Below are 23,118 nucleotides of genomic sequence, written 5' to 3' on the forward strand. Positions count from 1 at the left end.
GAGGACGCCCGAGGGACTGCGGGGCCGGGGCAGGCGAGCAGCGGCGCGGCCGCGGGCCATGGACGCGGCGGCGACGGTGGCGGCGGCGGGGGCGAGCCGGGGCGGCGGCGCGGCGCAGAGTCCGCCCGCGGCCAGGTGAGGCTGGGCTGAGCGGGCTCGGGCGCCGCCGCCACTGCTGCTGCTGCCTGGCCGCGGAGCGAGGAGGCGGCGGCGGCGGCTGAAGCGGCGCCGCAGCAGCCGCGCCAAGCAGCGGCGGCCTCGGAGGAAGAGGGGTCGCCGCCCGGGGTTCTTGCGGCCGCCTCTCTTGTCGTCGCAGTATTTCCTGTTCGGATTATCTTTTGCTTCCCTCCAGCTGCCTCCTTGCCCTTACACTCCCACTCCTTCGTTTCCGCGGTCGAAACTGCCCTCGGCCCCGGGTAGTCTCCCCCGTCTGGGGACCCCCGTGCCTCCCCTCCCGGGCTGCGGGGGAGCCCCTCCGAGACCATGAGGAAATTCAACATCAGGAAGGTGCTGGACGGCCTGACCGCCAGCTCGTCCTCGGCGTCGCAGCAGCAGCAGCAGCAGCAGCATCCGCCTGGGAACCGGGAGCCGGAGATCCAGGAAACGCTCCAGTCCGAGCACTTTCAGCTCTGCAAGGTGAACGGAGCGCGCAGCCCCGCGACGCCGTCATTGAAAAATTGGGGTTGTTTTAAGGGGGCTACTCGGGCTTTACATGGGAATGCAAGGGAAGAGAACGCCAGTAATAATAATAACTCTAATAAAATGCTCGCTCCTCCCCTGGCAAACCTTTCTTCGGTGGGTTATTTTGGAGATTGATACCTTTACTCCTTCTCGTTGATTTTTCTCTCTTCCCTTTGCACATGCAGCAGTCAGTTCAAGGTTGCTTCAAACTATTATCCGACCCTTAATTTGTATTCTGACACTGCCAGTAATAACCTGGAAGCTTTTATATTCAAGCGTTTTAATATGATTCACCAACTTCGAAGTTTCCTTTGGAAACGGTGTCTAATGAGTGTTGTTTATCAAAAAGCCAAACCTGTTCTACCACACCTTTGCTCATCACTTTTCCCTTAAAATGTGGTGAGTGGCTTACGATATGAAATCGTAGGGTTCTTTTTATCATTGTTTGTTAAAAAGTTAGTACTGAGATTTTTGCCTGTTAATGGCACGATGATTGCCATAGCGTTCTGTAATTCAGAAAGAATGATGCAGCGAATTAATTCACCAGCTGCTTAATAAGAAACACAAACTTGTCTCGGTATTAATACCTGCCTTTCTCTTAAATAGCTATGTATTTGTATGTCAGAGTTTCTTAAAAGTGTGTGTGTGTGTGTGTGTGTGTGTGTATATGTATGTCTAATGCCCTAAAATGATTATGGCCTTAATAGTAAATTGCAAAAATATATGTTGTACTCATCTTCGTTCTGTTACAAGTGTAAAATGTTGAGATAGAGGTTTGATTATTGCTCTACTGAATGCTTGACTAAAGTAATTATATGACAGCTTTTCCTTAGAAGTACTTGCGTTAGCATCCAAATAAAATAATGATGAAATGAATACTGCCAAAATAAAGTATGAATTGCATTTAATGGGTTTACAGAATTTTGTACTATTGCAAACTTTAGTCATTTGGTGTCGATGTAATAGTATGGAATATTAATAAAATATTTTCTTCTATGGAATACCAGTATGGAAAAGCGAAATTAAAGTATATCGCTGGACTAGGTTTTTGTTTCAGGTTCTATGTGAGTGACTTTGTGAGTGTAGGTTTCACTTATTTTTTTTTAAAAGCAGTAAGTGCATGTGTATGTGTTTTGCATCAGTGGTAGTGGTTCTAAATTCTAACGCCTCTGTTGACTTTTCTATTTTTAAATTTCGCTTGCTGCCTTGGTTGCTGTGATGTCACTTGCCCATCCCTAGACTGTTCGCCATGGATTTCCCTATCAACCCTCAGCCCTGGCCTTTGATCCTGTACAGAAGATCCTGGCAGTGGGAACTCAGACTGGTGCTTTAAGGCTGTATCCTTTTTTTAATTTTATTTTTTAACTTCTACTTTTTTAACTTCTCCCCAGTCCTTCTGAGGATTAGTTCCAAAGAAAATTTTTATTTTCCTGTTGGTGTGATCAGATATATACTATGAGAAATCATGTGTTGGTTTTTCCCTTGATTATAATTCAGCTTATATACTGCTGTGATGTTTCTCAGCTCTTCGTTTATAGTAGCTAAACATATATCCAAAGAGAGGTCTAAAGTTTTGTTATAATAACTATTTTATTTGTAAGGAGATAGAAGTTTATGAGGAAAAATATATCTGCTTATACTATTGGTCTGATGAATGGGGTATGTTAAGGATGAGATTTAAAGACAATTTAAAAAATATTATGCATGGTAGATGTTGAACTTATGACCTATTCTAATAAATTGGAGATTGGATTTGAATCTGAATTTGGTTGTTTTTGACATGTCCGTGTAGAAAAATAATTAGCAGAAGATAAATGCAGCAAATTAATTTTCTATAAAGTTATAAATGGTTAATACTTCTACCATTTTTTAGAGCATTTTCTTGAAAAATGCATAGGGTTAAATTTATTTTCTTGATATATTTTTTCTCTCATACTCTACATTTGTTATGTATTTGTAAAAACTGTTAGGTTACTATACATTAAACTACTAGTATAGAAAGAATTTTCCTGGTTATGTATGAACTATATTAGTTTTATCAAGCATTTTTTTCAAATACTTCAAAAGATTTTTTTCAAGATAATTTTTTAGTGAGAGCAGTACAGACTGCTCACTTTCTATTTTTATATTGAAATGTGTTTTCTTTTACTGTGACTTTGAAACATACTTAACCGAAATATATTCTTATTTTTAAACTTAATAAGATTTGAATTCATCCATCTGTAGGATATCTACTTCCTACATATTAATGAGTAATGTGTTGGTGATAAATAGAAAAACAAAGTCACTAGATGATCTCAATAGACATTATTATTGTCCAAAAAAAAAAAAAGGAAGAAAAGAAAGAAAAGAAATATGGGATAAGGGAGGAGCTTTACCTCTTTGCATTTTAGATTTTTCTGGTTCCTGAGAAGGAGCGAGGGAATCTGCATTTGAGTTAAACATGTGCCAGGCATTTTACTTATATTTTAAAGTCATTATTTCAAAGAAGTACTATGTGATATAGATATATATATACACATATATATATAAAGATAATGCCTCAAGTTTTATTTGTGATTTAATGTGCTGTCTTCAAAATGCTAATAGAAGTTTTAGGATGGACTATTGAATTGTGTTACTAAGTGAAGTCTACTATATGTAGTAAATACTATGCAGTCATACCTATATAAGCGATAAAATCTGACCAGGCTAGATCTGAATCTGTTAATTTCTGAGACAGTATGTCTCAAGTGCTCTTGCCCAAATATCTAGATGGTTATGACCAGAGTATTTTTTGGCTTCAATTGTTTAGGTATATTTATTCCTGAACTCAATGATCAAGACCATCCAGTTTAGGGTTGTTGTGTGAAGATGGCAATGAAGTTATTTTGTCAGTGTGGGTCCTGAGCGTTCAGCAAAACTATAGTAGACAAGACTAGTATAGCGTTGGATCTAGATGCATTCTTTGGAACTGAAAGCAGTTTCTTTTTTTTCCCAGCAAAAGAATCGCATAACTGGACTAGAAGAAGGAAAGTGAAGTTGAATTAAATAAGCTATTTTTCCATTATTTTGCTTTTCTTTAAAATGAGTTTAGGTTTTACTGTTTTCCCAGTGTGGTCTCGACATTCTTTTGGTAAATAACCTTTTTTCCTTGTAACAGCCAAACTAGCCCTTTTATAATTTAGTGTAATTATAAGTGAGTACCACCAGCAGGGCTGATTTTATAAAACCAGATTCTTAGACAACACTTTTACCCTAATGCTTTTGAGTAATTGATATGGCACAAAAGGTGTAAATTGTTAGGCCTAGTGCTAATTGCCAATTAAAATCAAGGATCAGGTGGCCAAAATTATCGCTTGTCTATGACTTTTGGTATACTTTTTATAGTTAAATATGTGAATAAAAGTGAACCTGTAATTACAGTTTGCAATTATACTCTAAAATGTTTTTAGAACCTCCTTAGTAAGAAGGAAGTCTGGAAAACTATTTACCAAATTACTTTCTACTTTGCCTTTTTATGAGATTTCTATGAACATTCCAGAGTGATAAATTGGCTTGCTTGCCAGTAATACCACCTAGTCATTCCTTCTGTTGAGTTTAAGTAGCAGATGAGCTATGAGCTTTATTTATTATGGTTCTGATTTATAGAAAGTGACTAAGCCCTTTTTATTTTATTTCATTTTCCGTATATGTGCTTTAAGATATATGTTAGTATCTTTTTCTTTGTTATTTTTGAAACTAGACACCTGAATTCCAAATCTCCACATTGGTTTAACGTGCAGATTTACTACAAGTGTGTATATATTAACTTGGAGCTTTCGTAGATTTTCCTATTGTAATTGGTTTCTTTTGATCCTTTATTCTCCTCTTATATTAGACTTTTGTAATCTGTAACACAATTATCCTAAAAAGTTGTCACATTTTACAGCAGAAAATGGACTTCTAGATAAAGTATTTTTCTTGCAGATTGAAAAGTAGGCGATGTTTTTAGAAGTAAGATTAGGCTATTACAATTCCAAATGTATATGTAGTTTAACTGATGAATGTCATCCTAAATGTCAGAAGACTTTACTAAATTGATTTATTTACTCTGGGTTAAAACCAAAAAACCAGACAAGAAGGGTATAACTGATAGCTAATGTTTGTAGACAAGGATTAATGAAAAATCTGAATCCTTTAATAAGATAAATAATGAGGCAAAATAAATTAAATGTATTTGCTACATTAATGTATAGCAAATGACAGATGATATAAATATGCTGAATGCTAAACCTTCTTGGCTTCTGGAGAGAATATGAGATTGAAGAATGAAGGTATTTTTAATAATGCTGTTGTCTTTATCTAGACTTCTGATTTACTACTAAAATTTCAAATTGCTTCATACTGTAATGTAATCATGGGTTACCCTGATATTATTTTTAAAATAAATTTTTTTCTAAACACAATGAGATCATTTTATATGTGAATATTTCAAGGACTGAGCAGAAAAATGGAATTTCAGGTTTACTGAACTTGTGTAAAAATTTGAGGTTTAAAAATGAATTGTCAAATTATTATGGAAGAACCTCATTCATTGTCTTCTTGACTGGTGGAAAATACAGTGATATAGACAATCTCTATTTTGACCTGGCATGGATTGTCTTTTATAATGCAGAGTAATGTTGCTGGAGACAGGCTTACAAAATGATTTTTTTACCTTAGAGTTGATTTAACAAGCACTTGAGTGTCAGACAACATTAGATTATAAATTGTGGCCTGAATTCTGGTTCCTCTCTTTCCACTAAATAATTACATGTCCTTGAATTAGTTTTTTTTCCTTACTATAAAAATGAAGGTGCAGTATTAAATGATTTCTTCAAGGAAAAATTTTATGATTTCAAGTAGCTATGTATTCTTCTAGAGGAGTAATACAAAAGAAATGAAAATGTGGTCCTTCTCTTCAAAAAGTTTCCAGTTCTAACCGAAGGACTGGAACTAAATAAGCAGTCGAAATTAGAGAATTATTTGGGGCTCTACTGACATTACACAAAGTCAGGTTACATGTAAATTTGTTGCATTTGATGAACATTTCTATACATGGGTAAATAAGGATTCAGAATGACAGAGAGGAAGGAGTGGGAAAATTATTCTAGGCAAGGAAAACAGTATGGGCAAAAGCATGGAAAAGGGAATTATGCTAGTTTGGAGGAATACTAAAAGAGGCTGGTTGGAATAAATGAGTTAGCAGGAGAAATAAGGAGGCTGTTGAGGGTCTTGAATATTAACCTGAGATATCTGCATGATGTTCAGTTAGGAATTATAGTTATGTAATAGGAGATGCTGACAGGAAGAAAGTGTGATTTTTTAGCATGATTAGTGGTGTAGTGGTATAGATGAAAAGAATGGACCAAGTGAACCTCACAGAAAACTATTAATCCATATAGGTAGTAAAGTGGATCCAAAACAGGGGTGGCAGAATGGGAAGTGGAGAAGGGCATGACTTGTTTGTATAAAATCTTAGGGAGTAACTAAAGATGATAAGGTTTTGCAAGTAAAGTAATGAGGCAATTACAAGCGAAGTGAAAAACTTGGCAAAGAAGTGGCAGAGAAATGTTGAGTTGAAATTATGTTATCTTTAACTTTTATTGTGTTATCATTTTGAGAGAGGAGCCTAGACTTCCTATTTTAATGTGAGAATTTGATATACTTTTACTGTTTGGTTTTGGTTTTTTTGGCTGGTCCTTGGTGATTTCCAGGATTTTGTTATTGAATTTATGTTTAAAGTCATTAGTAGCTGTTTGGCATTGTCCATTTATTTTCTGTCAGTGTTTCTCAAAGTGGTAGCTTTTTGGGCAGGATAATTCTGTGGGGTTGTCCAGTGCGTTGCAGGATATTTAATATCCTTGTCTCCCACCTACTAAATGCCCATGTTGCCTCCCCTGTCAATGTGGCAACCCAGACCCTCCAAAACACTTCCAGGTGCCCCTGGTTGGGCATTTAGCCCAAGTTCTTCACCAGTTGAATAAGAATAATAATGCTACCTGGCTTGTGAGGTTATTGTCACGGTTAAATCTACTAAAATGTGTGTGTGTAGCTTTTCCGATCATGAAGGGATATTTTGGTGGATACATGATTATTACATTTTATTATAATACGTGATTATTATTCATATGAGAGTTTTTCTGTGGCTTTAATTTTCAGGTCCGTCATTTCTCTCAGTGAATACTGAGTGGCAACTGTGTAGGAAGGCCTCCATTTCATTAATTTTTGTAGCTAATACAAACTTTGAGGGAAAGATATTGAAAAGCACTGTTCTTTTCTTTGAGTTTATTTTTAAAATGGTTGTGTTCGGCCGGGCATGGTGGCTCACGCCTGTAATCCCAGCACTTTGGGAGGCCAAGGCAGGTGGGTCACGAGGTCAGGTGTTTGAGAACAGCCTGACCAACATGGTGAAACCCCATCTCTACTAAAGACACAAAAATTACCCTGGCATGGTGGTGTGCGCCTATAATCCCAGCTGCTCAGGAGGCTGAGGCAGGAGAATCGCTTGAATCTGGGAGGCGGAGGTTACAGTGAGCCAAGATTGTGCCACTGCACTGCAGCCTGGGCGACACAGCAAGACTCCATCTCAAAAAAAAAAGGTTATGTTCTTCTCAACCACAAGTTTTCAAAATTGCGACTTAGATTAATGTGTGTGAAAGTTTCTCACATATAGTAAATGCTAAATTGATTAATGACTTTCTGTACAGTACTTATAAGATAGCATTAGAATATTTTGACTTGCTACTTAATTTTATTCTATAAAACATAATTATGCTATGAAAAAAATTGGAAATGATTTTCGTTTGAAATAGGCTAAAAGTAAAATAATTAGTTTAGAATTTAGCCAGTGTTTTTTCTTGTTTGTTTATTTGTTGTTTTTTTTTTTGAGTCAGGGTCTCACTCTGTTACCCTGGCATGCAGTAGCAGGATTATAGCTCACTTCAACCTCCACCTTCTGGGCTTAAGCAATCCTCCCATCTTGGCCTACCAAGTATTTGGGACCAGAGGTGTGTGCCACCATTATTTTGTTTTATTTTTGGCGGAGACAGAGTTTCACTGTATTGTCCAGGCTGGTCTTGAACTCCTGAGCTCAACTTGCCAAAGTGCTGGGATTACAGGCATGAGCCACCACGCCAGATTTTTGTCCACTCTTCTCCCTCCCCATCATTTTTGTTCATAACCGCTTTCCTCCTCCTCCATCCTTTTTGTTCATGGAAGAGTTTTGGTCATTTGGAATTGTAGTTGTGCAGGAGAAACAAGGAGCTTGAAATACTCAGCTCATATCTCAACTCTTAGCTCCTCATTCAAGAGGACATTGCATAAAAGGAAGAATGAGTGCTGTATCAGCTGTAAGTTGTGATTCTTAGCATAGACTACTGCAGCAGGAGGAATAGGCACATTTATTTCCGAACAACCAGAAATGGAATCTGCTTGGAAACAGTTTATTTTGCAATGGATTTCTTGTGGAGGGAAACAAATGTGATAAAAGCCATGGAATTGAAAAGAATATGTTAACTATTGGAGAATCAAGTCTGTGTTTTGTAAGCCTTTCTGCTTTAAGTAAGATGAGTTTTTTTCTCTGTTGGATGTTCTCTTTGTTTTCTGTTTGGTTTTCAGTATGATTCATTTTAAATTACAATTTAATTTTGCCATCCTAAAGGAAAAAGTAAAGGCACTTTGGAAGAATTACCATTACCTTATTATTAGGAGATTCTTGTTCTAATAATCTTCAGACTTACTTTGTATAAGTGAACTAAAATCTCTGTGCTTCAGTTTCCTTTCTTGTAAAATGAGGAAATTGGGATGTGTTATTTCCAAGAATCCTTCCAACTTTTGGATCTTAGAATTTCTTTTTCTGTGGGGGATTTAGGAATTCTTTGGACTGTGTTCCTGTAGAGGGATCTTCTGGTTGGTTGTTCTGAGTTCCTGTTAAAGAGAATGAAGTATTAGACTCCATACCATTGTGGCTCCCTCAGCTTTGTGTCCATTGACTACATTCATAATCCAAGTCAGTAGAAGCACAAGTGTAAACCTTTGTTTACAGGAGGGACCAGGAAAGAGCATGTGAATGAACTAATACAAATGTCTTTCTTGGAACAGTAGCTCACATTGAATATTAAGATGGTGGGTTGTAGCATTTTCTGTGTATAACAGATAAGGTTTCATTATGAGATAGGAAACCAGGACTTTTTTTTAATACTATTAACAAAATTTACCTTCTTTCTTGGTTGTTAAATGTCAGGATGTAAAATTAAAATAAATTAACTTAAGAATATTGAATTCCTGATCATATGATCTGATTAATCTTTAGAGATTTATTATAGAGACTATCTCCCTTGAATTGCTAGTATGTAATTTGAGTACTAAATGTGGTAATTGTATACTATAATAACTTAGAGTAATACTTGCTGGGCATTTACATGTAAGTAACTGGACTATAGGCTTGAGTATCACTAAATAAAAGATAAGCTTAAGTGTTGGATCAATTTGGCTTTACTTTTATGTCCTGGAAGAGGCAATTATTTACAAGAAGAATTTTTTTCTTTTTTTTTTTTTGAGATAAGGTTTCGCTCTGGAATACAGTGGCACAATCACAGGTCGCTGCAGCCTAGACCTCCCAGGCTCAATGATCTTCCTGCCTCAGCTTGCCAAATAGTTGGGACCACAGATGTGAGCCTCCTTACCTGGCTCACATAATTTTGTGTGTGCGTGTGTGTATTTTTTTTCTTTTTCTTTTTCTTTTTTCTTTTTTGCAAAGATGGGGTCGTAGTATGTTGCTGAGGCTGGTCTCCTGGGCTCAAACTGGGATTAAAGATTATGAGCTACTGTGCCCAGCTACAAGAAGAAAATTAATAATTAGGATATCAGTAATATGGCAGTAATAATTAGTAATAATCAGAATGTGTATTTGTTTTCGATGTTTAAATGAGAGTTTCTTGAGCTGATTTGCTATATTAGCATCATCAGAAGGTATACTTGGTATTTTGGGGTGGCAGATTAAGGAAATAGTTTTTGGTTTGACCTAAACAGATGTTTATCTGTTTAAGAGTATAACAGATTGATACAGAGAAAAGGGCATTTCACTATTAATACCTTTTAAATTTGGATTTGAATTAAGATCGATTTTAAACATATTGTCATTCTACAAAAGTTCTTGGGAAGCAAAACAAAGTGATTACTGACTTGATTTTTATGAAATAAACTAAGAGTTCATAAAACTATAATCATACAAAACTGCCAAAAGGTACTTGATACATTTCTCTTCCCTTAGTCATATGCAGCACACATTCTAAGGAGAAGTTATGGTACTTTCTGATTTAATTACTCAGACTTCCTGTAGAGACATTCAGGTTTCTATACAATTATTTTGTACTTTAATTTGAACACATTTCTGATCTTTATTAGCAGCCATAAAAATAAGGACTTTTTCATGATCTTCTATGTATCTGTATTATCATTTTTAAATAATTTAAGTGTAATGCCATCATCTACTTTCAGATTTAGCAATTCTAGTTGATTGGTTTAATCTCTTATTTTCCTCATATTTACTTTTAAATACATTTTGTACACCAGCTCTGTTTACCATGTAACTTATCTTTTTTCTTTTGGCCATGAGTGGAAGGTAAGCTGAGGTGAAGGCGGTAGGGGTAAGAATTGTTGACGCAGTTGGCTGCCTACAGTCAGTGTTCCGCAATGGCCATGTGTTTAGTGATCCTTAAGTCTAGAAGTCTAGAATAAACTTTTCTGTGTTTAAATAATTCTTATGTTTAAAACCCAGTGTCTTTGTCTTTGTGACATATGTTTTGGTTTGATTCCATCCCCACTTCTAACCTATTTAGCCATATTTTTCTTAGATGAGCCTTTAAGATTTTGATTTCTATATTGCCATTTCTTTATAAGTAATATGTGACATTAAATGTCTAAAAATAGACCTTTTGGAAGTTATAGCTGTAATATGGAGTGGCATTTTCTTTTAAAATAACCTATGAAGAATGTTACAGGATATGACAAGATACAGTGCAGTCCAAAGTAATGCAAATCAGCAAAATCAGCCAGTATCGTCTCCTTTATCAAGAGTCCAGAAATTAGATAGTAGGAGTGTATAAATTATAAAATCAAGACGAGGGAACGTACGGATTCCTAAATGATCAACTTTATGTCCTTCAGTAAGGATCATAGGGTGGATGAGTATGTGTGTGTGCGCAGACATTTAAAGAAGATCTAAGTCTTTAGGAGTCAGCGAACATTTCCTATATAAGGCTGGATAGCAAATTATGGTAGGCTTTGTGGTCTCTGTGACAGCTGCTAAGCTCTGCTTATATGTAGCACAATGCAACCAAAAACAATATGTAAAGAATAAGTGTGCGTCAATAAAACTTTATTTATAAAATCAAGCAGTTGGCTGGATTTGGTCCACAGGCCAAAGTTTGCCAATCTCTGCCTTAGTTTATCAGCCTGGCTTGTTTTTAAAGGATATGCAGAGAAGAATGTTCAGTAAGAAATACATTTTTATGTTTAAATTTCATTAATAGCACTTGCTGCTAGTTGAAATTTCATCACAAATAAAAGAGTCCTAAAAAGAATCAGTAATTTTTTTTTTTTTTTTTTTTTTGAGACAAGATCTGGCTCCGTTGCCCAGGTAGAGTATAGTGGTGCTATCTGGGCTCACTACAGCCTCTGCCTCCCAGGCTCAAGGGATCCTCCCACCTCAGTCCCCCAAGTAGCTGGGACTCCAGGCGCCTGCCACCACGCCTGGCTAGTTTTTGTATTTTTTTGTAGAGATGGGGTTTTGTCATTTTGCCCAGGCTGGTCTTGAACTCGTGAGCTCAAGCCATCCACCCACCTCAGCCTCCTAGAGTACTTGCATTATAGGCGTGAGCCACTGCGCCTAGCCAAGAATCAGTAATTTTTAATAATACACAGTAACTCTATATATCAAGGTAGATTATTTTTATAGTTTCTTTTTTAATCTTGTGAGAGGGGTGTTATCTCTATTGAATTATGATTAGTATAATAATAAAGGTAGCTTAATTAGGCTGGGTGTGGTGGCTCACGCCTGTTATCCCAGCACTTTGGGAGGCCGAGGCAGGCAGATCACGACGTCAGGAGATCCAGAGGATCCTGGCTAGCACGGTGAAACCTGTCTCTACTTAAAAAAAAAAAAAAAAAAAAAAACACACACACACACACAAAATTAGCCGGGAGTGGTGGCAGGTGCCTGGAGTCTCAGCTACTTGGGAGGCTGAGGCAGGAGAATGGCATGAACCCGGGAGGCAGAGCTTGCAGTGAGCTGAGATCCAGCCACTGCACTCCAGCCTGGGTGACAGAGGGAGACTCTGTCTCAAAAAAAAAAAAAAAGTAGCTTAATTAGGCATCCTTTGAGGGTAGTTTAATGATTAGCTCAATAATTGAAGTGCTTAGCTTGACTTCCTAATTTTAATTAAAAATATACTTGCCTTGTAGCTTTTTCTTAATATCTTTCTTAATATCATATACATATGTGTAGTACATTTAGATAGATGCCTTTAAAGATAAAAGTGAATGTAAACATTTTATTAAAATATTATGGCTTCTTTGATGTTACAGATGTTTGTCTAAAATAACTGGGAAAAAAACTACCTGAAAAATGAATAATGTATTTTTAAAAAATTCATGGCTGGGAACAGTTGCTCACGCCTGTAATCCCAGCTTTGGGAGGCTGAGGCAGGCGGATCACCTGAGGTCAGGAGTTCGAGACCAGCCTGACCAACATGGTGAAACACCGTCTCTACTAAAAATACAAAAATTAGCCAAGCGTGGTGGCAGGTGCCTGTAATCCCAGCTACTCGGGAGGCTGTGGCAGGAGAATCACTTGAACCCGGGAGGCGGAGGTTGCAGTGAGCTGAGATCGTGCCACTGCACTCCAGCCTGGGTGATAGAGTGAGACTCCATTTCAAAAACAAAAAACAAAACAAACAGACAAAAAATTCACAAGGCTCCTAGAAGAAAATTCAGATTTTTGGCCACTTTCTTTAGAATCAGATATATTACATGCTTCTTGTTGGAAAGAACATACATGGTAATTTAATTGGAAACTGAAATTATATCTACTTTTTGAAAATATTTAATAGTTGCCCACTGACCACTTTTTGCATTTTTCCAGTAGCAGTAAATAAAAATATAATTTTATTTAGTAAATGAGGCTAATTTTTACTTGATTTCATTTCTCCAACTAGTATTCTTTTGGAAGTATATGTAAATATATATATGACAAATGAAATAACATGCTGAGCATATTTCTTTATATTTATTGGAGCTATGATTTTAACGTGAACATTCACCTAGCAAGATTTTTAAATAAAAAGTAGCTGTTAATTTTTGTTTTATATTAATCTTCATTTGAAAAATAAGGTTTGCTTTATACAGCTTGTTATTTGTAAAAGATATGATGAGTCCTAGAACTTACATGGTAGTTATTGTTAAACATCAAGTTTTAAACAGTTGGAGGTGTTTTAATAATAGTGTTTGGTCTTTTTTTTTTTTTTTTTTTTCCCAAATAAGTGCAGTCTGGAACTTTTGAAGCTTTTCCTGGTGAAGTTGTTTGTTGAAGAGTGCTTAATCCTGCTCTTTCTTGAAAGTACATAGTCTTTTCTTGTGATAGCAGTACCTCTGCTTTTTCACAGCAGCACTCTGTCAGAGGTGACTATAAATCTGGCGGCATCAGCTATTGCAGTACTTTCTGCTAAATGTTTTTCCTTTTGTGTGTTTGTCTCTTTTTGTCTTTTGAAAAGGAGAAGAGTTGAAACAGATTTTTTCCATCTGTGCTTTTTTGCACTGTATTTTTCATAATGTGTTGTATTTTTCTTTTAAAATTAACTGAACATAGTTGAGAAAAGAACTTAGCCATTAGGCATCTGGGAATGGATGCTGGGATAAAAAGCTGTTTTTACTTACATGTGAGAATTTACATTCTTTCTTGTTCATTTAACCCAGACCACTCTTGTTTATGACTCCATAGTAAATAGTAGTTTGAACAAGTGATTCCTTTAAAAGTATATTTGTATATCAAAAACCATTCTAAGTAATGGCCTGTGATAATAAATATAATTCATTTTTGCCTCTTCAAAAATAGTCCTAACTCCAAAACAGTGAATATTAAGAATGATTGTTTTCAACCACTCTAATTTGTTTACAAATAATAATAAATTTCTTACTAAAAATAATAGTGGAAGGAGATAACTAGAGGCCTATTCCAACCCAGTGAATACTATAATTACATATTAGTCTGAATGCTGCAATTTTCTGTTGTAGTGCTTGTTTTATTCGCATTAAAAGAAAGCAGTTGACCGAACTAAGTTTTCAGATCCTGTTGGACATTTGTAAAATGTTACAATTGTCTTGACTTAAAGTTTTAAATGTTGATGTACACATTTTTTCATGGTTATTCTTAGCATTTTGTTAAATTTTTACTGCAGAAATAGTTCATTTTGTAGTTTTACTTAAATGAGATTAGCAGAATATTAGCATTGAGTAAGCAGTAAAAATTAATTTTGCCTACTCTTATTATCTTGATGATGTGGCTATCTTCATTTTTAATATATTTTCTAAACAGACTTCATTTTTTAGTGCAGTTTTAGGTTCATAGCAAAACTAAATGGAAGGTACAGAGATATTCTATATACTGCCTGTCCCAAAACATTTGTAACCTTCTCCATTATCAGCAGAGTGGTACACTGAATCTACATTGACACATCACTTTCATCCAAAGTCTTTATGATAGGGTTCATTCTTTGTACAATTTATGAGTTTAGACAAATATGATTACATGTCTTTCATCATTATAATATCATGCAGAATATTCTCATGTCCAGAGTTTTGTGCTGTTCCTCATGTAGATCTTGTACGTATTTGTTAGATTTATATTTAAGTATTTCATTTTTTGGGGTGCTAATATAAATTTCAAATAATTTCAGATTAATTATTTCAAATTCCACTGGTTCTTTTGTGGTATATAAGGAAGGCACTGACCTTTTTTTTTTTTCTTTTTTAGAGACAGGATCTTGCCCTGTTTCCCAGGCTGGAGTGTGGTGGCACAAACACAGCTCCCTGCATCCTCGACCTCCTGGGTTCAAACAATCTTTCTACCTCAGCCTCCTGAGTAATTGGGACCACAGGTGCACACCACCACACGCAACTAATTTTTACGTTTGTTGTAGAGACAGGGTTTTGGCATGTCAGCCAGGCTTGTCTTGAACTCCTGGACTCCAGTGATCTTACCTCCCAAAGTACTGGGGTTTACAGGCATGAGCCACTGCGCCTGGGTGTGAATGAGTTTTATATGTTAAGCTTGCATATCCTGGCCGCTTTGCTATAGTCACATATTGGTTGCAGGAGTTTTTCTGTTGATTCTTTCTGATAGCTGCGTAGTTGATCATGTTATCAGTGAACAAAGACAGTTTTCTTTCTTTCTTCCTAATCTATCTGTATACATTTTATTTCCTTTGCTCATTGCATTAGCTGGTGCTCCCATTACAGTGTTGAAAGGTGTGATAAGAGGGATATCCTTGCCTTGTTTCTGATTGCAGTGGAGAAACTTCGAGTGTCTTGCTATTAAGTGTGTTATCTGTAGGTTTTATGTAGATGTTCTTTATCAAGTTGAGGAACTTCCCCTGTATTCCTAGTTTACTGACAGTGTTTATCTGGAATGAGTGTTGGATTTTCTGCATCAGTTGATATAATCATGTGATTTTTCTTTTTTAACCTGTTAATGTAATGGATTACATTAATTGGTTTTCAAATGTTGAACTAGACTTGCATACCTGGTATAAATCTCATTTGGTCATACTGTGTGATTCTTTTTATACATTATTGAATTCAGTTTGGTAAAATTTTATTGAGAATTTTTGCATGCATCTTCATGAGAGGGATTGATCTTAGTTTTCTTTTCTCGTAGTGCCTTTGGTATTTGTATTAGTGTAATGCTGGGCTAATAAAATGAGTTAGAATATATTTCCTCTGCTTTTGTCTTCTGAAAGAGACTAGAAATTTGGCATAATTCACCAGTTAACCCATCTGGTCCTGGTACTTTCTGTTTTGGGAATCTATTAATTGATTCAGTTTCTTTAATGTATACAGGCCTATTCAGATTGTCTCTTTCTTCTTGTGTGACTTTTGGTAGGTTGTATCTTTCAAGGAGTTGGTCCATTTCATCTGTGCCATCAAAATTGTGGGCATAGATTTGTTTTTAGTATTCCTTTATTATCCTTTTAATGTCCATGGAAATTAAAGTGATGTCCGTCTTTCATTTCTGATGTTAGTAATTTGTGTCCCCTCTCCTTTTTCCTTAGCCTGGCTAGAAGCTTATTGATTTTTTTTTTGAAGGAAGCAGCTTTTAGTTTTGTTGATTTTTCTCCTTTGATCTCTTGTATTCAGTTTCACTGATGTCTTTCTTAACTGTCATTATTTATTTTCTTCTGCTTACTTTGGATTCAGTTTCCTCCTCTTTTTGTAGTTTCTTAAAGTGGAAATGATTGATTTTAGCTGTTTCTTCTTTAATATATATGAATTGAATGGTATACATTCCCTTTAAGTACTATTTTCTGTGTTTCCCACAAATTTTGATAAGTTGTTTTCATTTTTATTTAGTTCAAAACATTTAAAAATTTTTCTCGTAATATCTTTTTTGACCCAAGTGTTACTAGAATTGTTTTGTTTAATCTCCACATATTTTGGGATTTTCCAGCTCTTTTTGTTACCAATTTTTAGTTTACTTCCATTGTGTTCCAAGAGCTGCCATTGTATAATTTGTATTCTTTTAAATTTTTTGAGGTATATTTTATGGCACAGAATATAGTCTATCTTGGTTAATGTTCCATGCGAGTTTGAGAAGAATGTGTATTTTGCTGTTACTGGATAACGTAGACTGTAGATGTCCATTATATCTAGTTGGTAGAGGGTGGTGTTGAGTTCAGCTCTGTTGGCACTTTTTTTCTGCCTGCTGGATCTGTCCATTTCTGATAGAGGGATATTAAGGTTTACAACTGTAATAGTGGATTCATATATTTCTCCTTGCAGTTTTATGAGTTTTTGTCTCATATATTTTGACACTCTGTTCTTAGGCTCAAACACTTTAAGGATTGTTGTGCCTTCGTGGAGAATTGACTCTTTTTTCATTTTGTAATGCCCCTCTTTATCTCTGATAACTTTCCTTGGTCTGAAGTCTGTGTGTGAAATTAATATAGCTACTTTGCTTTCTTTTGTTAGTGATAGCATGGCATATCTTTCTTCATCTATTTATTTTTATCCTATATGTGTCTTTATATTTAAAGTGAATTTCTTACAGACAGCGTATATAGCTGGGTCTTAGTTTTAGACCCACTTTGATGATCTGTCTTTTAATTGGTGTAGTGAATGTTGATATACTTTGAATAATACCTACCATATTTGTTACTGTTCTCTATTTGTTGCCCTTGTTTTTGTTTCTATTTTTGTTTCCCATTCTTTTTATGCCTCTTGTGGTTTTAATTGAGCATTTTATATGGTTCCACATTTTCTCTTCTTTCTTAGCATATCAGTTTCTTAGTGTATCAGTTATACTTTTTAAATTTTTTAAAATAGTTGCTCTAGAATATACAGTATACATTTAGAATTAATCTGGGTCTACTTTGAAAGAACACTATACTGCTTCACAGGTAATATGAGTACCTTATAATAACAAGAAGAAATTGTAATTCTTTTTTTTTTTTTTTTTTTGAGGCGGTGTCTCGCTCTGTTGCCCAGGCTGGAGTGCTGTGGCACGATCTCGGCTCACTGCAAGCTCCGCCTCCCGGGTTCATGCCATTCTCCTGCCTCAGCCTCCCGAGTATAGCTGGGACTATAGGCCCCTGCCACCACGACCGGCTAATTTTTTGTATTTTTAGTAGAGATGGAGTTTCACCGTGTTAGCCAGGATGGTCTCGATCTCCTGACCTCGTGATCCGCCCACCTCGGGCTCCCAAAGTGCCGAGATTACAAGCGTGAGCCACCGCACCCGGCCTGTAATTCTTTACTGTCATCACTTATGTCATTGCTGTCATTCATTTTGCCTATATATAAGCATATGTAAGTGTTTATATATATAAGCATACATAAACTGAATACATTGTTGCTGTCATTATTTTGAACAAACTATTACTACTAGATCAATTAAGAAATAGAAAAGTTTTTATTTTTGCCTCTATTTATTTCTCTGATGCTGTCTTCCTTTATGTAGAGCTGAGTTTCTGATCTATGTCATTTTCTTTAAGAAAAAAACAACTCTGACATTTTTTGCAGTGCAGGTCAACTGGCAGTAAATTTAGTCAGTTTTTGTTTGGGCAAGTTTTTATTACTCCTTCAGTTTTGAAGGCTAATTTTGCAGTGCACAGAATTCCAGGTTTTTTTTTTTTTTTAACTTTCTGCACTTGAAATGTTTTATTTCCCTCTCTTCTTGCCTGCGTGGTTTCTTGTGAGAGGTCAGAAATAATTTTTATCTCTGCACCTCTGTTGGTAAGGTGTTTTTCCAATGGCTTCTTTCAAGAATTTTTTTTTAATCTTTGCATTTCTGCAATTTGAATGTAATATGTCTAGGTGTAGCCTTTTTTTTTTTTTTAAAGCATTTATTCTGCTTGGTATTTTCTTAGCTTCTTGAATTTGTGGTTGGTATCTGACATTGATTTAGGGGAAATTCGCAGTCATTATTGCTTTAAATGTTTCTTTCTGTTCCTCCTTCTCCTGGTTTTCCTGTTACATGTACACCTTTTGTCGTTGTCTCACTGTTCTCAGATACTCTGTTCTGTTTTTTCCAGTCTTTTTTCTCTTTGCTTTTCAATTTTGGACACTTCTGTTGAGGTATCCTCAGATTAAGAGATTCTGTCCTTAGCTGTGTCCAGACTACTATTGAGTCTGTCAAAGGCATTCTTTACTTCTGTTAGTGTTTTTGGACTCTAGCATTTCTTTTTGACCGGTTCTTAGAATTTCTGTCTTTCTGCTTATATTGCCCATCTGTTGTTTGGTATTGTCTCCTTTATCCATTAGCTCCCTTAGCATATAGATCATGGTTGTTTTAAATTCCCAGTCTGATAACGCCACATTACTGCCATTTCTAAGTCTGATTCTGATGCTTGCTCTATCTCTTCCAACTGTATTTTTTGCCTTTTAATTTTTTCCTGATATCTGGACATGATGTACTAAGTAAAAGGAACTGCTGTAAATAGGCCTTTGGTAATGGTGTGGGGGGAAGGGAAGTGTGCTATAGTCCTGTCATTAGCTGTCAGTTTTTTAGTGAGTCTATGCTCTTGCACTGTGAACTTTAGGAGTGCTTCTTAATCTCTTCTTCCCACACTTCCTCCTGCTCCCTTTTAGGTGGAATAGGAGGGCTAAAGTGGGCTGGAGTTGCGTACTTCTCTTCTTCTACTTGGAAGACTTGGGCCCACTGGAGTGAGTGATTTTTCTTCTCTCAGGTTAGTTGGTCTCTGATAAAACCCCAGCAGGTTAGTCTCTGGTAAAACTCTTATTTCTGAAGGCAGACCTTGTTGTTAAGAACAGAATATGCTCTTGCATATTTAAAAATGATTGCCTTTTCTCTTCCCTCTGCTGGTAGCGTGAGGGAATTTTCTCCAGTATTCATTGCGGAACCTGCTCAAGCTTTAGAGGTGAAATTTACAAAGATGTGGGGACATCTCTATGACTGGGTTTCCCTGGAGTTTTTGACTTTCTGACTTGTTTATTTTGAGCCTCCAGCTATTCCTCCGTTACAGTGCTTGCTTCCTTACCCAGACACTGGTTTTCACAGAAGTTTGTGCTTATGGGTTTCTGCTTTTAGCAAGTTGTGATTCTCTGTATCCACTTGTCTGTCTTTCCAGTTTGGGGGTAGTGGCTTGTCTTGTGATCTCACTTCTCTTACAGATCTTTAAGAAGAGTTGTTCATTTTCCAGTTTGTTCAGCTTTTTACTTCTTGTTAAGATAAAATGATGATTTCCATGCTCCTTACACATTACAGTGGAAAAGTTGATGTTAATTTTTATTGGTGAAAACATATGTGGTCTTCAAAAAGAGATTTTTTTTTTTTTTTTTTTTTTTTTTTTGAGACAGAGTCTTGCTCTGTCGCCCAGGCTGGGGTGCAGTGGCCGGATCTCAGCTCACTGCAAGCTCCGCCTCCCGGGTTTAGACCATTCTCCTGCCTCAGCCTCAAAAAGAGATTTTAAAACTGACGTTTATCAAGTAGGTGCAACTATAGAATAGGGGTACTCTAAAACTGTAATTAATCAGTTGGCAAAGGCTTTGTATTGCAAGCACATTCATTGCCCATAATATGCAAAATGAAGTGCTCTTCATTATGTTAATCTTTGGTAAAGACTTATTAAACTTGTTTTGAGCATATTTCCATTAAGTCAGTCAGAAGCTAATTTAGCTGAGAGTGGGAAATTATCAAACATTTGGAAAATAAGACCTGGAAGGAGATAGGGAATTCATGATTATTCAATTAGAAAAAAAGGAAATCTAACAAGTTATTTAATGGATTATATGTATATAAAAAAATTATTTAGGGAAGGTAATGCTTAATTATACTTATGCCCACAAGGTTTCCCAGTGTTTCTCAACTATGGCTGTACATTAATTTGTGGAGCTGAAAAAAATAAAATGTACAAACAATGCCCAAACATGCTTGGATTTCTTCTCTAGAGATTCTGATTCAGTGAGTCTGGCAAGGGGTATGACATCTGTAATTTTTTGTTTTTAAATCTTCATGGATGCTTGTGATATAGAGCCAGAATTGAGAAATATTGGTTTAAGTGTTTGACAGGCTGGGTAGCAGTATTCTTAGGCAGATGGTAGAAAAGAAACATGTTAATTACTGTATATAGAGAGGATGTCGTTTTAAAGCAGTCATAACATCTTGAGATCTGTGGTGTAACCATGAGGAAATACACTGCCTTTTTGTTCTGCCACTGCCTTTGGAGACAGGGCTGTGAAACTGTTATGTGAAATATTTGGAAAGGAACTGGAGTTCCAGGTCTTGAGTTATGGTGTTTTTCCTTCTTAGAGTTTATCACTGGTCAAGAGAACGAGCAATATAAAAGACCATAAAGTCTAATTATGGTTGAAAAGTCTGTTCTTAAACATGCAAGGCTTTGTCAGGTGCGGTGGCACATGCCTGTAATCTCAGCACTTTGGGAGGCTGAGGCAGGCGGATCATTTGAGGCCAGGAGTTCAAGACTAGCCTGGCCAATATGGTGAAACCCCATCTCTACTAAAAATACAGAAATTGGCCAGGCGTGGTGGTGCATACCTGTAATCCCAGCTACTGGGAGACTGAGGCACGAGAATCACTTTCACACCCGGGAGGCAGAGGTAGTAGTGAACTGTGATTGCACCACTGAACTCCAGCCTGGGAGACAGAGTGAGACTGTGTCTCCAGATAAATAAAATAAAATAAACCAAACTAAACTAAATTAAAATAAAATAAAATAATTAAGTTTCAGGTGATCCTCACATTTTACTGATCAGGTTAAGAATGCAAATGACGTTTCACAGATGAGAAAACTATAGCACAGGTAGATTTAGTTATTACAGATCATTTAATATATTTTCATTTATTCCTAGTAACCTGCTACTTACAGAAGGTTTTTTTTTTTATCATTAGTAGGATAAATATATCATGTACTGCCGCGTTTATTTATTGACTTTCATTTATCCCCCGTAACAGTGTAGATGAAGAAATCAAAGGTTTCTAATGATGCTCAATGTTTGTTTGTTTTGTTTTTATGTTCACACAAAATAAAGGACAGCATTGGTCCTAATCTAAAGCTCATCCTCTTTTCAGTTCACAAATGCTTACATCAATATTCTTTGATCCCATTACAGTGGTATTTAGATTTTAACTTTGTTATTGAAAAATAATCATGGTTAAATCTCTTTGAGACTTAGGCCATTAAAAGTAAAAATCATCTACCGACTTTTTATTCATAGTAGTAATGCAATTCAGAGTAGCAACATTTTGAAGGCATATCAAAATACTTAAAAAGGTTTAAATTACCCTGTTTGCTGAAAGTAAAAGAATGTACTGAAAGAAATGGTAAGAGAGGTGTTTCTGATGAATTAAAATTGTGCTCTTGGGTTTGTCTTTTTTACTGTGGTATATGGTAGGAGGGAACAGTTTTCCCTTAAATTTTTTTCTTGGTTTATTAGGAGAATATCTGCTCCAAGAAATTTACTTTCACAGAATATTATATAATTAAACATATACTATTGTAGGATAATTTATTGTCATTTCTAAATACAGTTCATAGAAAATATGATCCTTATTCTTTAAACTTTGCAAGATATAAATGTATTTCTAGAAACCTCACAGGATATCACAGTTCTCTAGTTGCTTTCTATTTTATGTGTACCATGTCTTCCATTCCTAGGTTGGAAAATTGAATATGTCCCTTCTGTAGAGATTAGAGTGATATCATTACTTTTCTTTGCCTTGTTCCTCATTGAAAATAATTGATGAACAGATTCTCTGAAAAGATATATAATCTTAAAAATATTAATAATTTATAACACATACCAGTTTTGATACTGTCTCATTCTTCATAAAAGTAGAGGTTGTCAGAATATGTGTGTCAGACGTTTTCATAATACACAGTGGTAATGACAGTAGTGAAAACTTGCCCAGGAGCGTTACTCTCAGACTTTATCACAGACTGGGGGCCCATGCCATGTTTATTTTACTATTTTTTGTTTCTACTTTGCTGACAGTACAAATCCCACAAAGAAGAATAAGCAATAAGAGGAAATATTGTTGTGATTGTAATAACCTAAAAAATAATCATTGAAGATAAAATGAATGGGCTAGAAATGTAATTTATGGGATTTTTTTAAGGGCCATAATGGATCCTAGAGAAAATCGAGTCCAATTTCCTGATAGTGACAGGATTCGAACATTTTTCCACTGTTGTGTACTTTTTATTGGTTTTCTGAAAAGTGAACTAATCTTACCTAAGAAGATATGACTGGAGTGGACGTGGTGGCTTATGCATGTAATCTCAGCATTTTGGGAGGCTTGAGTCCGAAAGTTCAAGACCAGCCAAGGAAACAAAGCGAGACCTTGGCTTTACCACAAAAAAAAAAAAAAAAAAAGCCAGGCATAGTGGCAAGTGCCTGTAGTCCCAGCTACTCTGGAGGCTGAGACAGGAGGGTCCCTTGAGCCCAGAAGGTTGAGGCTTCAGTGAGCCATGATTATGCCTCTGTACTCTACCCTGGATAACAGAGTGAGACCCTTACTGAAAAAAAGGTATTACTGGACATAAAACATGTTTCTTAGGTTTTAAGAAAACTCATTCATTCATTGAGTGTCTACTGTGTGTCATATGGTTTTCCAGGCTTTGGGAGTGAAGAGAGCAGATAAACGTGTTCTTATTACCTGAGACTGTTTGAGAGCCTTCCACA

The 23,118-nt window shown here is 36.2% G+C and overlaps 1 protein-coding gene across 5 annotated transcripts in view; it reads left to right on the forward strand.

The window, feature by feature from the left end:
- Positions 1 to 308: 308 nt before the first annotated feature.
- Positions 309 to 23,118, forward strand: part of STXBP5 (syntaxin binding protein 5) — a 191,741-nt gene continuing 168,931 nt past the window's right edge. For all 5 annotated transcript variants that reach the window (XR_012433518.1, XR_012433519.1, XM_005552078.5 and 2 more), the window contains exons 1-2: positions 309 to 636; positions 1,921 to 2,018. Coding sequence is in view for 3 of the 5 variants with exons in the window: in XM_005552078.5 (XP_005552135.1) it covers positions 484 to 636; positions 1,921 to 2,018 (251 nt within the window). In the remaining 2 variants the exon portion in view is untranslated. The remainder of the gene's footprint in view (positions 637 to 1,920; positions 2,019 to 23,118) is intronic.

The sequence above is a fragment of the Macaca fascicularis genome, chromosome 4 (assembly GCF_037993035.2).
Source record: "Macaca fascicularis isolate 582-1 chromosome 4, T2T-MFA8v1.1".
Lineage (NCBI taxonomy): Eukaryota > Metazoa > Chordata > Mammalia > Primates > Cercopithecidae > Macaca > Macaca fascicularis.